Source organism: Zootoca vivipara, chromosome 8, assembly GCF_963506605.1.
Source record: "Zootoca vivipara chromosome 8, rZooViv1.1, whole genome shotgun sequence".
Taxonomy (NCBI): Eukaryota; Metazoa; Chordata; class Lepidosauria; order Squamata; family Lacertidae; genus Zootoca; species Zootoca vivipara.
The window spans coordinates 1,983,346-1,995,492 of NC_083283.1; the positions used below are offsets into that span (position 1 = coordinate 1,983,346).

Sequence of the window (12,147 nt, forward strand, 5' to 3'; positions counted from 1 at the left end):
AGGTTTGTTTTAAAAACCACCACCACCACTTTGGTTAATTTTTATCTACAAAATAAAATAAAATAAAGTGGTCTCTTGAATTTTATGAGGTAAATAAATAAAATAAACCAAAAAAGGAGCCAAAATTGGAGACCAGCAAGCGAGCGCTAAGGAAGCCCCTCAGCGAACCGCTCCCGGCCTGACGCACCTGTAAATGAGGATGAGATGATGCTGATGCTGGTATATATACCGACCCGCTGGGGCCAATGGGGATCCGGGGACGGAGGGCGCGCTTGACCAATCAGAGGGCGGCCCCCCTTTCTCCGAAGGTTCCGGGCCGTTAATGGCCGTTGGTCCAGGTGACGGCGGGCGGCGGCGAGTGCGCAGGCGCAGCCGACTCCTCCGCCGCTGATAACTCGCCTCCGCGGTGCCGCCGGCGACGCCTGAGGAAGATGGAGGAGGAAGGAAAGTTGAGGTAGACCGGGCAGGAGAGCGCGCTTCTTTCCGGCGGCGGGCGGGGTCGGCCGAGGGGTTGAGCGAGGGGGGGGGGAGGAAACCTCCCTGCCCCACGGAGGGTGGGTTTGAGGGGGGCTGAGGCGACGCCACGGTCCGACGGCCGCCTCTCGTTTTAAACGGCTGCAGGGCGGGTGGTGCTCCTCTCCAGAAGTGGCTGCAACCACGACGACAACCCCCCGGGGAGGGCAGATATTGCTATTACTTTATTTATTTATTTATTTATTTATTTATTTTATTCTATTCATTATCGGTGCTGGATTTACGTATAAGCTAAACAAGCTCTAGCTTAGGGCCCCACTCTCTTGGGGCCTCCCCCCCCCAAAAAAAAGGAAAAAACAACTGGATATACATTTCCAAAATATAAGTTTTTTGTTTAAAAAACGCACAAAATAAAACCTACATACAGCAACTGTGTTTGGTGTTAGATTCAGGTAAGGTAGCCGTGTTGGTCTGACGCAGTCGAGATATTTATATATATACAGTGTGTGTGTATATATATATATATATATATATATATATATAGTCCAGTAGCACCTTGGAGACCAACTAAGTTTGTTCTGGGGACAAGATTTCGTGTGCATGCACACTTCTTCAGATACTCTGAAACAGAAGTCACCAGACCCTTATATAAGTGTTTGGTGTTGTCTAGGCTCCTATGATGTAAACAATGTGCCTCCAATCATTTTAAGTTAGAGCTTAATAATTTCACTATTAATATGTTGTTCATGTTGTTATACTACTTCTTAATTGTATTTCAGTTCAACAGTTATTTTGGTGAAATACGTATTTTGTTATGTGCAAATGGCTTTAGATACCTATTAGGTCCATAAATGACCATATTTATAGCATATATTCAACACAGAAGAACAGCAACAATTTGTTGTTGACAAAGGACAGCTGGACATAGAAAGGGCCCCATTACCTTCAGTAGCTTAGGGCCTCATCAAACCTAAATCCGGCCCTGATTATTATTATTATTAGTTATTAGTTTATTTTGCAAGCTGCTTTATCTTACCCAAAGCAACTTGCAACCAAAAGGTTAACTGCTTTGAGGGTTTTGGTTTTGTTTCTTTTTGCTTTCGTTTCAACAGTCAAGTGCTCTTCAAGTTCTATGGAATATATAAAGGAGAGGGTTGGCAGCCCCGTGGCTGTGGGGCAGTTGGCTCTGGACTCGAGATGCTGCCCAGGGTGTGTGGAAGGGGGATAGTAAGTGCTCTTAAGAACAGGGTTTGGGCTTTCCGTCATTTCTGCGGTGACCTTGAGGACACAGGTGCGTCCCCTTGGCACAGAGTTTGGGCTCGGTTAAACGGGCACAGAGGGGAACCGGATGGGATTTATAGAAATCTCTTGTTTTAATAAAGTGGCCTTTAAAAGTTCTAATGCAGAAAGATTGGGCATCTTGATATAAGCAATTGTATGATTTGTTACTTTGTATTAGATGTTGCTGTTATTTTATTAGCTGTTTTTTGTGGTTATCATTTTGGTAGTTGTATTATAAATTGAGGTAATCTGCCCTGGGACTTTAGGGTGAAGGGAGGGTAATAATAGTAAAATACTTTGTAGCTAAGTAGGAACCTGAGAGTTATATAATTGGCTTTCTTTAGCTGTCTTATTTGCTAAAATTTTACCTGTACACGCAACTAAATTCTAAAAGGTACCTTTAAAAAAATATATTTTAAAAGTCTATCTCTAATGTAGCTTTTTTTCTTTTTAATTACTTTTTATTTACACAAAGGTTTTTCCAAATGAGTTGCTCTGAGTGTTGGTGAAAATATTGAACATAGTGACTTGAGCTAGGAATCTTAAATGAGGTAAGCTTCACTGAGAAATTATTTAACTGTGTTCAAGTTACATTTATCTTGTGAACTACCCTGAGATCTTGTGATGAAGGGCACTATATAATATGATAAATAAGAATACAGTAATTAATAATAACAGGGAGAGCTACGGCTCAATCTGCTTTGTATGCAAAAGGGCAGTTGATGGCATCTTCAGGGTCTAAAACCCTGAAGAATCATTTCCAATGTGGACAATATTGAGCTTAGATGGACCACTGGTCTGATTCAGTATAAGGTAGCTTTCTGTGTTCCTAAATGAATACAAATTATTTAATTTAAGTTATGTTAACTTATGTTACTTATGCAGGTATTTATATAGCACAAATTATTGTATAAAACAAGGTGGCATACAGCAATATAACCAATAAAATATCATTAAAACAGTTTAAAATAAGCACTAAAATGATTAAAATTGACTTGTTGAATAAGCCCTTATGATAAATTAGACACACACACACACACCCCCCAATCAATGGGTGTCTACGTACCAGATTTCTGTTGGAAGAGTTCCACAGCATGCGACCAGCTACAGATATTTATTTGTAGTGTTGGGAATGGAGAACTAAGAGTATTGTTGTGGCATCAGATTTAAAACCAGGAAGTAGAACCTGGTCTAGCTGTTTAGTAAGTTGTACAGGCAAATAGAGTACAGGAGTAAGATTGGGGGTGGAGCATTAAATGAATAAAATGAAGTATCATACTAGGTGCTGAGCTTTTTCTAAATTTTCATTTCTATGTAATACAAATCAAAAAGTATTTTTAATTTTCTAGTATAGTAATGAATATATTCACGAGGAGTCGGACACACTAAACAACAAATGAATATATCCAAATTGTGTCCTCCTGGATCAGCTCCATGGGATGGGACTTGAATGCACTGTGTTACAGAGGTCCAGTCATCTCTATGTGCCTGAGATCAGACAGTAGCATTGGGAAAGTCCTTTCTGTGTCCCTGCCAGTTATGGTGTGAGGTAAAACAGGGTGCTATTTTATCCCTAATGGTGGGGATTTTAGACAATAGTTGCTTTAAATAGAATATAAACTGGGTTTTGTAGGAACTTTAATTGAGATGGAGTAATTTAGATTCACTTTAAATGACATCTATTTTGAATTGATGTTCTTCGTGACACTTTCTAATTACTTTCTTCTAGGTATATCTTCCACATCCTTGTAAAGTTTTGAAACCTTTGCCACAATGCATTTAATACTGGTATTCTTCTTTTATGGAATAATTTGTTGCTCTGGTAGTCATTCTGCTTATGCACCAATGCCCAGATTACTACTGGTTTCTTTTGATGGCTTCAGGGCGGATTATCTGAAGAAATATGAATTTCCACATCTCCAGGATTTTGTTAAGGATGGCGTGTTAGTGGAAGACGTTACCAATGCTTTCATCACAAAAACCTTCCCAAATCATTACAGTATAGTCACAGGGCTGTATGAGGAAAGCCATGGTATTGTGGCAAATGAAATGTTTGATGCTGCTACCAAAAAAACATTTTCACAATTCAATGACAAAGACCCATTTTGGTGGAATGAGGCAGTTCCTATTTGGGTGACCAACCAGCTGCAGGGAAACAGAACGAGTGCTTCTGCAATGTGGCCTGGCACAGATGTAAAAATTCAGAATACTACCCCTCATTTTTTTATGAAGTATGATTCTGCAATAGGTTTCAATGAACGGGTGGAAAACATCATTGCTTGGCTGAACAGTTCTAACCCCCTAGTCAGTTTTGCTACTCTTTATTGGGAAGAACCAGATGCAAGTGGGCACAAGTATGGGCCAGAAGATACGAAAAACATGATTGGAGTATTAAAAGAAGTGGATAATTTGATTGGCTTGCTTGTTGAGAAGCTAAAGGATTCCAAATTGTGGGAGGAAATTAATGTTATAATTACAAGTGATCATGGCATGGCACAGTGTTCCCCGGACAGGCTGATCAAACTGGATGAGTGCATTGACCGTAATAGCTACACTCTAGTAGACAAGAGCCCAGTTGCTGCAATACTGCCAAAAAGTAAGTATATTCTTAATATATGTTGATGTTGTTTTTAAAAAGCATAATTTTGATACTTTAACGTGAGACTTAAGACCAAAGCAGTCAAGATATGAGAGATTAGAGATCAAATCTCTGAACTTGAAAAACAAGCCCAGCAAGATTTTGATTTTGGTGAGTGAAGCTGTGCTGTTTGGCTGCTTCTGTGTTCCTGGGGGATTGATGGGGGTGGAGTGAGGTGAAGGGCAGAGGGCGCTAAGCATCTATATTATAGTCTCTTCAAGGAAGAAGGTAGGAAAACTTCATAGTGCCATCTGTTGTTGCACTTCTAATACAGTAGTACCTCGGGTTACGAACACGATCCGTTCCGGGTCGCAGTTCGTAACACGAAAAGGTCGCAAACCGAGCGCCATTTCTGCGCATGCGCAAAGCGCGCACGCTGCTTATGCGCATGTGTGGAACGCGCGCACGCGCCGAAAACACTTCCGGGTTTGTGGAGTTCGTAACCCGAACTATTCGCAACCCGTGCGGTTCGTAAAGCGAGGTACGACTGTATAGCAAATGTGTTTATTGTAACATTGGGAACTTTTGAAATGACCTGTTTTCTAATATACAGTAGTTGTTGTTGCATAAACCCTCCTTTGGGTGTGGTGCTGGTGTTTTCATGTAAACTCTACTCCACACAAGTTGTGGGGTGTGTGCAGCACCCCACCCCTTGCATCACACTGTCCATCTCCTTACATGGGTGGGGAATCTACTATGGAAACTCCCTGCACATTTTAAGCCCCCTATGCTATGCAGCAGATTCCAAGGCTTCCCAGTTTAGACTTCACCTTCCAACTTGTGGAGATGATAGACATAGCAGTGGTTTGGAGTAGAACTTAGTATGCTCATCTCTGCCCATGCAAAGCATTTACACATGAGTAGCATACCTGCGTAGGGCAGTGGTTGACAATATAACTTACTAACATTAAAGGCTAAAATGTGGATTTCACTTTACCTTCAATAAGTTATAGAACCTGGGAGACCAGGGTTCAAATTCCCACTCGGTTATGAAGCTCACTGGGTGCCCTTGGGTCAGCTGTTGTAGCCTAATTGACCTCACAGCCTTGTTGTGAGGATAAAATGGGGAGCATTTGCCACCTCAAGCTCTTTGGAGGAAAGGTGGGCTGTAAATATTTATGTAAACATTGTAAATAAATTCTCAACACTGGCCACGACCTGGTGGAATGCTCTATCTCCTGAGACCAGGGCCCTGTGGGACCTGATTTCTTTCCGCAGGGCCTGTAAGACAGAGTTGTTCCGCCTGGCATTTGACCTGGAGCCAACCTGATCCCCTTCCCCATTTTCCCTTTTTCCCTTTTTTATGAGGCTGCATTTTTAATTTTTAAATTTAAATTGTAATGTATTTAGTCTTCTTGTTGAATTGTATTTTAACTAGTTGTTTTAAATTTGGTGTTAGCCGTTCTGAGCCCGGCCTTGGCTGCGGAGGGCGGGGTATAAATAAATAAATATTATTATTATAAATATAATACTTAAATATAAATAAAGGCCCAGAGCAAAGTACTGGACCAGATAAATACTGCAATAGGATTAAACATGTGATCTGCATTGAACTTGCAGCTTGGATGAGGGTGGGGAATGCACTTCAAACAGCAAATGTTCAGGCTTTACAAAAGATAATAGAGTATGCTTCCTTGCTTTATACTTTTCAGATGAAACATATGTATATAACTTAATGAAAAATTGCAGCACTCACATGAAGATTTATCTTAAAGAAGAGATTCCAGACCATTACCACTACCACCACAATAAGCGCATTCAGCCCATAATTTTGGTTGCTGATGAAGGCTGGACAATTGTACAGAATGAGTCTCTTTCAAGGTGTAAGTGTATTCCTCTTGAATGTTTTCTCTTGATTTGATTTGGAGCAAGTTACTCCCTTTCATGTGGAAGGTGCATGCAGTGCAAAACTCCCCACCTAAACTGAAGCTGTCTAGAAACACCTGCAGCCATGAAAGTTGAGTTTCATCGCCAAGGCATGCAGCAAATATTAGTGCCGCTTATCACACCTTAGTTTAGGCTAACACTGGTAGCTCCAAAGTCACCTTCTGGCTTCCTAAACACAGACTGTATACATACTACAACTTTAAAGCACACTTGAAACATTATTTCCCTCAAAGAATTCTGGACATTGTAGTTTACCCTTTAGGGTTGCAGTCCCCTGCAGCCCTTAACAAACTACAGTGCCAAAAATTCTTTGGGGGAAAGACTGCACTCTGAATGTGCTTTAAAGGTAATGTGTGTACACAACCGCAGTGAGTCAGGTCAACTTTTATGTACATAAATGTTTAGCTAACCCAGCCATAGCCACCAGGGTTAGAATGTATGTTACTGTCCCTGAAGGGGGCGGGTTACTGCCCTGTGTAAAGTAACAGCTACCAGTCTTAGAAGGCTAGGGTAGTGACCTCCAAATAGTCTTAGTCCTGCTGGGCACCTGTTGTTGTCCAATGGTTGGGGTGATGGGAGTTATAATCCAGCATCATCTGGAGGGGGACCATGTTGGTTTCCCCAGCGACAGGGAGATAAAGGCATACACAGAAATAAACCTGCTCCTGGTGTTCCCAGTGTGTGGAATAACAAGCAGGGTTTGCCTTTTTTTACCTGCAAAAACAAAGTAACTATTCCTGTGGTATATTTTTAGACATCTTGGTGAGGAATGAAGTTTATGCAGGTCACATGTAATCCAAAGGCATAGCTAACACTCTTACATAATATTTGGAAACTTGCATGAAGGATAAGCATCTTAGTGGAAGGTTGATTTGGAAAGGGCAATACCTTGTATTGTACAATAGTATCATACCAATCTGTATTGGGTGGGGGGTGGGTGGGAATACTTTGAAGAACCTGCACTTTTATAGTTCTGGGATTATCTTCAGGGGGGGGGATAAGTGTTCAGGTTGAAGCTTAGCACATTAACAACTCTTGCATTCCCTTTTTCCAGTAGGAGACCATGGCTATGATAACTCCCTTCCAAGTATGCATCCATTTTTGGCAGCTCATGGGCCTGCTTTTCGCAAAGGTTACAGGCAAAATAGCATTTATACAGTTGATATTTATCCAATGATGTGCCACATCCTGGGCTTGATGCCTGAGCCCAATAATGGCACCTTGAGCCACGCCAAGTGCTTATTAGCAGACCAATGGTGTATCAATGTCCCTGAGGCCATTGGAATAGTCATTGGTGTCTTCATTGTGTTAACGACACTTACGTGCCTTATAATAATCATGAAGAGCAGAACGGCTTCTGCACATCCATTTTCCCGACTTCAGCTTCAGGAAGACGACGACGATCCCTTAATTGGATAATATACACTGATTTGTTTTGAAAACTGGATATGATACTAAACTTACACTGGATAACATCTTATGATGCACTTTAATAAATAGCAACCCAGAAGACTGCAGAAGAACATTGCCTCTCTGAAAAAGAAACTCTGAATACAGACCTGGTTTCGTAATGGAAAAGGCATTGCATCGCTGTTAAACTTTCAGTTAATAAAGTATCTGCTAGAGTAGTAAGATGAGGACTGTGAGATTTAAATGTTTGTAAATGATGATGCTTTCAGGCATTTCTTATGTAACTCTGGAGATACCCTGGCAACTCTTGAAGTCTGGTGGATCTGTTTCTGCTAGCTGATGGAGATGATTATTGCACTTTCTTGTATTCAGCACAATGCTGAAAGGGTAAATTATTTAAGTTAGAGGCAACTTAGCAACAGAAACCCTTAGTGCTATGTAGATCACATCAGTCCCTTTAAGCTAGAAATACCTTATTGGGGAAATGTGAATAAAAGTGTTTTAAACGTTACTTCCTGCTCTGTGGATTGCAGGCACAGGGGGCTTTTTAGTTGCAAACATGATGAAGCAACATTTAAATGTGCTGTGACTTATTTTACGTGTTTATGTGCATATGGTAACTTCAGAATTTTGGAAATGGGTATTTTTTAGTTTATTTTATGAAGTTGCAAAACTGATAGTACTTTAAATTAGCAGTCCTCCCTTATAATAGACCAAAGCAGCTCTTAAGTTCTGCTTCTACTTTGTGGCTGCGTGTACCTATGATTGATTTCTGTCTCTGGACAAGATTAAGAATTTTTTCTTAACCTAAATATAGACTCAAGTAGTTGAGATTCCTTTCTGCTTTTAACCAAAGAGTAAAATGGGCATACCTTGATTTGAGCTAAGAAGTTACTATGAATATTCAGGGTTGTTGTTGTTGTTGTTGTTGTTGTTGTTAACTTCCTAGAATCATCCAACCTACATGCTGACTTAATTTGGACAAGGTATACAGTAGAATGTATGTCAGTCTGAAGGTTAGAGGCTCAGGGAGAAATGACTACTCGGTGTATAAAGTGGCCATATCTTTAATCATTAGTATTTCAAGCATGGCTATAGATTTGTACAGACCCTTTGCTCATTGTTACAGCAATGGGGTTAGAAGTCCTCTTTGGTTACACTCCAAAGTGACCAGTTCTATTTTGAGCTGCTGTAAGGAAAAGAAACAAACCTATGTAGTAGCAATAGTGGAAGGTGACACGCTTTCAGAGTAGCAGTGTAAAAGTTGGTGAAGAGGCAAGTCCTGGGTTATGCTTGGGGCTTTTTATTGCCTCTTTTTGAGTCTTAGGCACCCTTGGGTAACCCTGCTTGAGGAGCTTCTGACACAAGCCAAGCTTGTGTGCAGACAAATTAACTTCGGATTTGTGAGTGGTCTATAATCGTCGGAACGGTGGTTTGCTAATGGCATTGGGAATTGTTGGGTAAACGGGGGTTACCAGGATTTTTTGGGGGAAGTATTGTGGCTTAAATGTACAGTGTGTGCAGCCTTTGAAGTCCATCTTTATGTAGTATTATGGGGGAGGATCTTGTCTCTACTGCTGGTGTTCTGTTTGAAGCTCTTTGTGAGAAATAAGTCAAGATTATCAGAATAGTGTTGGGAGATGCAATGTAATACCATGACTCGTAGGAAATGATGCTAAATGATCCCCCCGCCCCCTTACATGTGGCTGTGCTGTACAAGCCTGATAATGCTTCAGTAGTTCTGGGAGTTTTAACCCTTGCAATATAGCTACTTGAAAATTGGTAGCAATCGGTCAACGTGAAAAAGCACACGCATTCTTGCAAATCAATACTCTTGTTTAATATGCACCAGGTAAGAAAACAGTTTTCTAATTAAAACAGCAATTATGAATGGTGATCCACTTCACAGGGCTGTGGAATACTGTTACTGAAAAGTTCTGTATTTCCTGGAGATGTGTAGCTGGGTTACATGTCCAGGCAGGAAGGATAAACCCCAGCTGATGAAGTGGAAAAGCAATACCAAATATGAGCTATATTTTGAATGTTAAAGGGGTGGTGCCTTAACTAGATATTTATGTTTGCATTACTTGGGGATTTTATGGAAACGTTTTGTTCTTATGAATTAAAAAAAATGGTTCTGGTTTAACTTTTGGCTACAAGGCTCTTTGACTATATTCATTCTAGAATTTGTACCTGCAGAGGTAACCTCAATATCTAACCAGCCCACCTTTCTGGTTTGTTCTTGTTTGCCCTCTTCCATAGCCAATGCAAGATTTAACCCTGTCCTACCCATCGGCTGATGTCACAAGTCATAAACTACTTATTTAAATTTCAACAGTCCACATAATATGAAAACCCTGTTCACCCTTTTCAGTATGTCAATATTTCATTGTATTCCTCTCCTGCAAAATACATTGAAACCAAAAGTTCTCTTTGGGAAAATTCTGTTATTTTAGTTTTGTACTAGTGGAAAAATTCCAGCATAGAAATGGTGGGAGAGAATCTATGCAAATGCCCTCTGCATCATAGCTGGATTAGTTGTGCTTTACCCTGTGGGGAATAAAATCCAAAAGGTGTTTTCTTAGCTGTCATGAGTCAGTTTTAAACAATTTGCAAATTTTCATCTAGACTTGATAAAACAAGACTTTCCATATCAATGCGCAAACCCACAATTGAAATTAGAATAAGCCATAAAACAGTCTGTTAAAAACTAAAAGACAATTCATGTACCATAATTAAGATTCCTGAGGGGATTTTGTAATTAGTTACGGTTTATGTGCATAAATGCAGCTTGGATGCCACTTGTTCAAGTAAGTTTGCTTTATTATTATACATAATTGCTTCATTTGTCCCAGTCAGATCAAAATTAACTTCATAAAAGAGGAAACGTTCTAACCCTAATAGTTGTGCTGTTTCCTTACAAAGTTACATATGATGTCTCCCCATATTTAAAAAGCCCGTCCCTTGAAAGAACCTCTGAGGTTTCTCTTCATATCCTTACTCGGACATTTTAAATGTGGATTTCCCTGAAGCTGCTTAGAAAAGTTGCCATTTCTGAAAGAGAATTCAAAATGTTTAAAAGTGAGCATGTTATATAACATTTATAAGAACATTTATTTTTGCATAGACATTAATGGGCTGGCTTAAAAATGGTTGTTGTTTTTTTACAAAATATGAAAGTGTTGATCATATTTAAATATAAAAAATGGCAACTATTGTGCCACGTTAAGGGTATTTCACAGATGTTTGTTCAAATAACAGCTTGCTGTGCATTTGCTCCTCTTTGCTCTAAAATTGATTTGAAAATGGCAAGACCTATATGTAGTTAAAAATGTGGCATACACACAAATGCCGGCAAAAGCATTGTTAGCGCCCAAACCAGCAAGTTTAATGCCAGTGCAGAAGGGGCCCTAGTTCAAAAGGGTGATGGACTGACATTGGAGGAGGACCTCAGAGAAGATGTAGCAGGACCCTTAAGTCTTAGAAGTGCAAACTTTCCTTCTCATTCCTTAGCAAGGTGCTCTGGCAATTCTTGTGTACGTTGTTATCCGGGGAGGGGGGGGGGGGAAACCTTGGGAACCTTGTGCAAGTAACTCATGGTTACATCTACCCATACATTTAAAGCACATGGCTTCCCTAAATAAAATGGGCTTTTCCTTTTTAGGCCTCTGGGTGGAAGGGTTTTGGTTTTTTTGCTTGTTTGTTTCCTAGTTTGCAGGGAGATGGAGACAGTTGTATTTTGATTTCCTTCCCCAATGGGAAAGGGTGATAGCCTAGAGTGCTAGGAAATGTGGGTCTTGAGGCCTTTGGATGCCTGTACAAGGTTAAACTGGGTTGCTACGATTTATCTCTGTTTTTTAAAATTTACTTCAGTGGCCTAGAAGGGTTGGGGCTCAGGAGGAGGAGAGGCTGTGGGCTCGGACAGAAGGCACTGCAGGCCAATTTTGGGTTTCCCATCCTTGATGCACATAAAGCACTTTGAGTACAAAAAAAAGGTCTGGTATAAATGAAAATTATAATAACAGCATAATAATAATAATAATAATAATTTATTATTTATACCCCACCCATCTGGCCGGGTTCCCCCAGCCACTCTGGGCGGCTTCCAACAAAACAGAAATTCTAAAATACAGAAATCCATCAAACATTAAAAGCTTCCCTAAACAGGGCTGCCTTGATATGCCTTCTAAAGGTCTGGTAATTGTTGTTCTCTTTGACCTCTAGTGGGAGGGCATTCCACAGGGTGGGTGCCACTACCGAGAAGGCCCTCTGCCTGGTTCCCTGTAACTTGGCTTCTCGTAGTGAGGGAACCGCCAGAAGGCCCTCGGAGCTGGACCTCGGTGTCCGGGCAGAACGATGGGGGTGGAGACGCTCCTTCAGGTATACTGGACCGAGGCCGTTTAGGGCTTTAAAGGTCAACACCAACACTTTGAATTGTGCTCGGAAACGTACTGGGA

At 40.7% G+C, this 12,147-nt stretch overlaps 1 protein-coding gene across 2 annotated transcripts; it reads left to right on the forward strand.

The window, feature by feature from the left end:
- The first annotated feature begins 320 nt into the window (after positions 1 to 320).
- ENPP4 (ectonucleotide pyrophosphatase/phosphodiesterase 4) lies at positions 321 to 7,773 on the forward strand. 2 transcript variants are annotated; one of them, XM_035125212.2, is made up of 5 exons: positions 322 to 454; positions 2,231 to 2,306; positions 3,485 to 4,351; positions 6,046 to 6,216; positions 7,335 to 7,773. In XM_035125212.2, exons 3-5 carry the CDS (start codon positions 3,529 to 3,531, stop codon positions 7,697 to 7,699), a joined length of 1,359 nt encoding a protein of 452 aa, XP_034981103.1. In that variant the 5' UTR covers positions 322 to 454; positions 2,231 to 2,306; positions 3,485 to 3,528; the 3' UTR covers positions 7,700 to 7,773. The 2 variants fall into 2 exon arrangements, with proteins under 2 accessions (XP_034981105.1, XP_034981103.1); XM_035125214.2 differs by lacking the exon at positions 2,231 to 2,306 and having other exon boundaries at positions 321 to 454.
- The last annotated feature ends 4,374 nt before the right edge of the window (positions 7,774 to 12,147 follow it).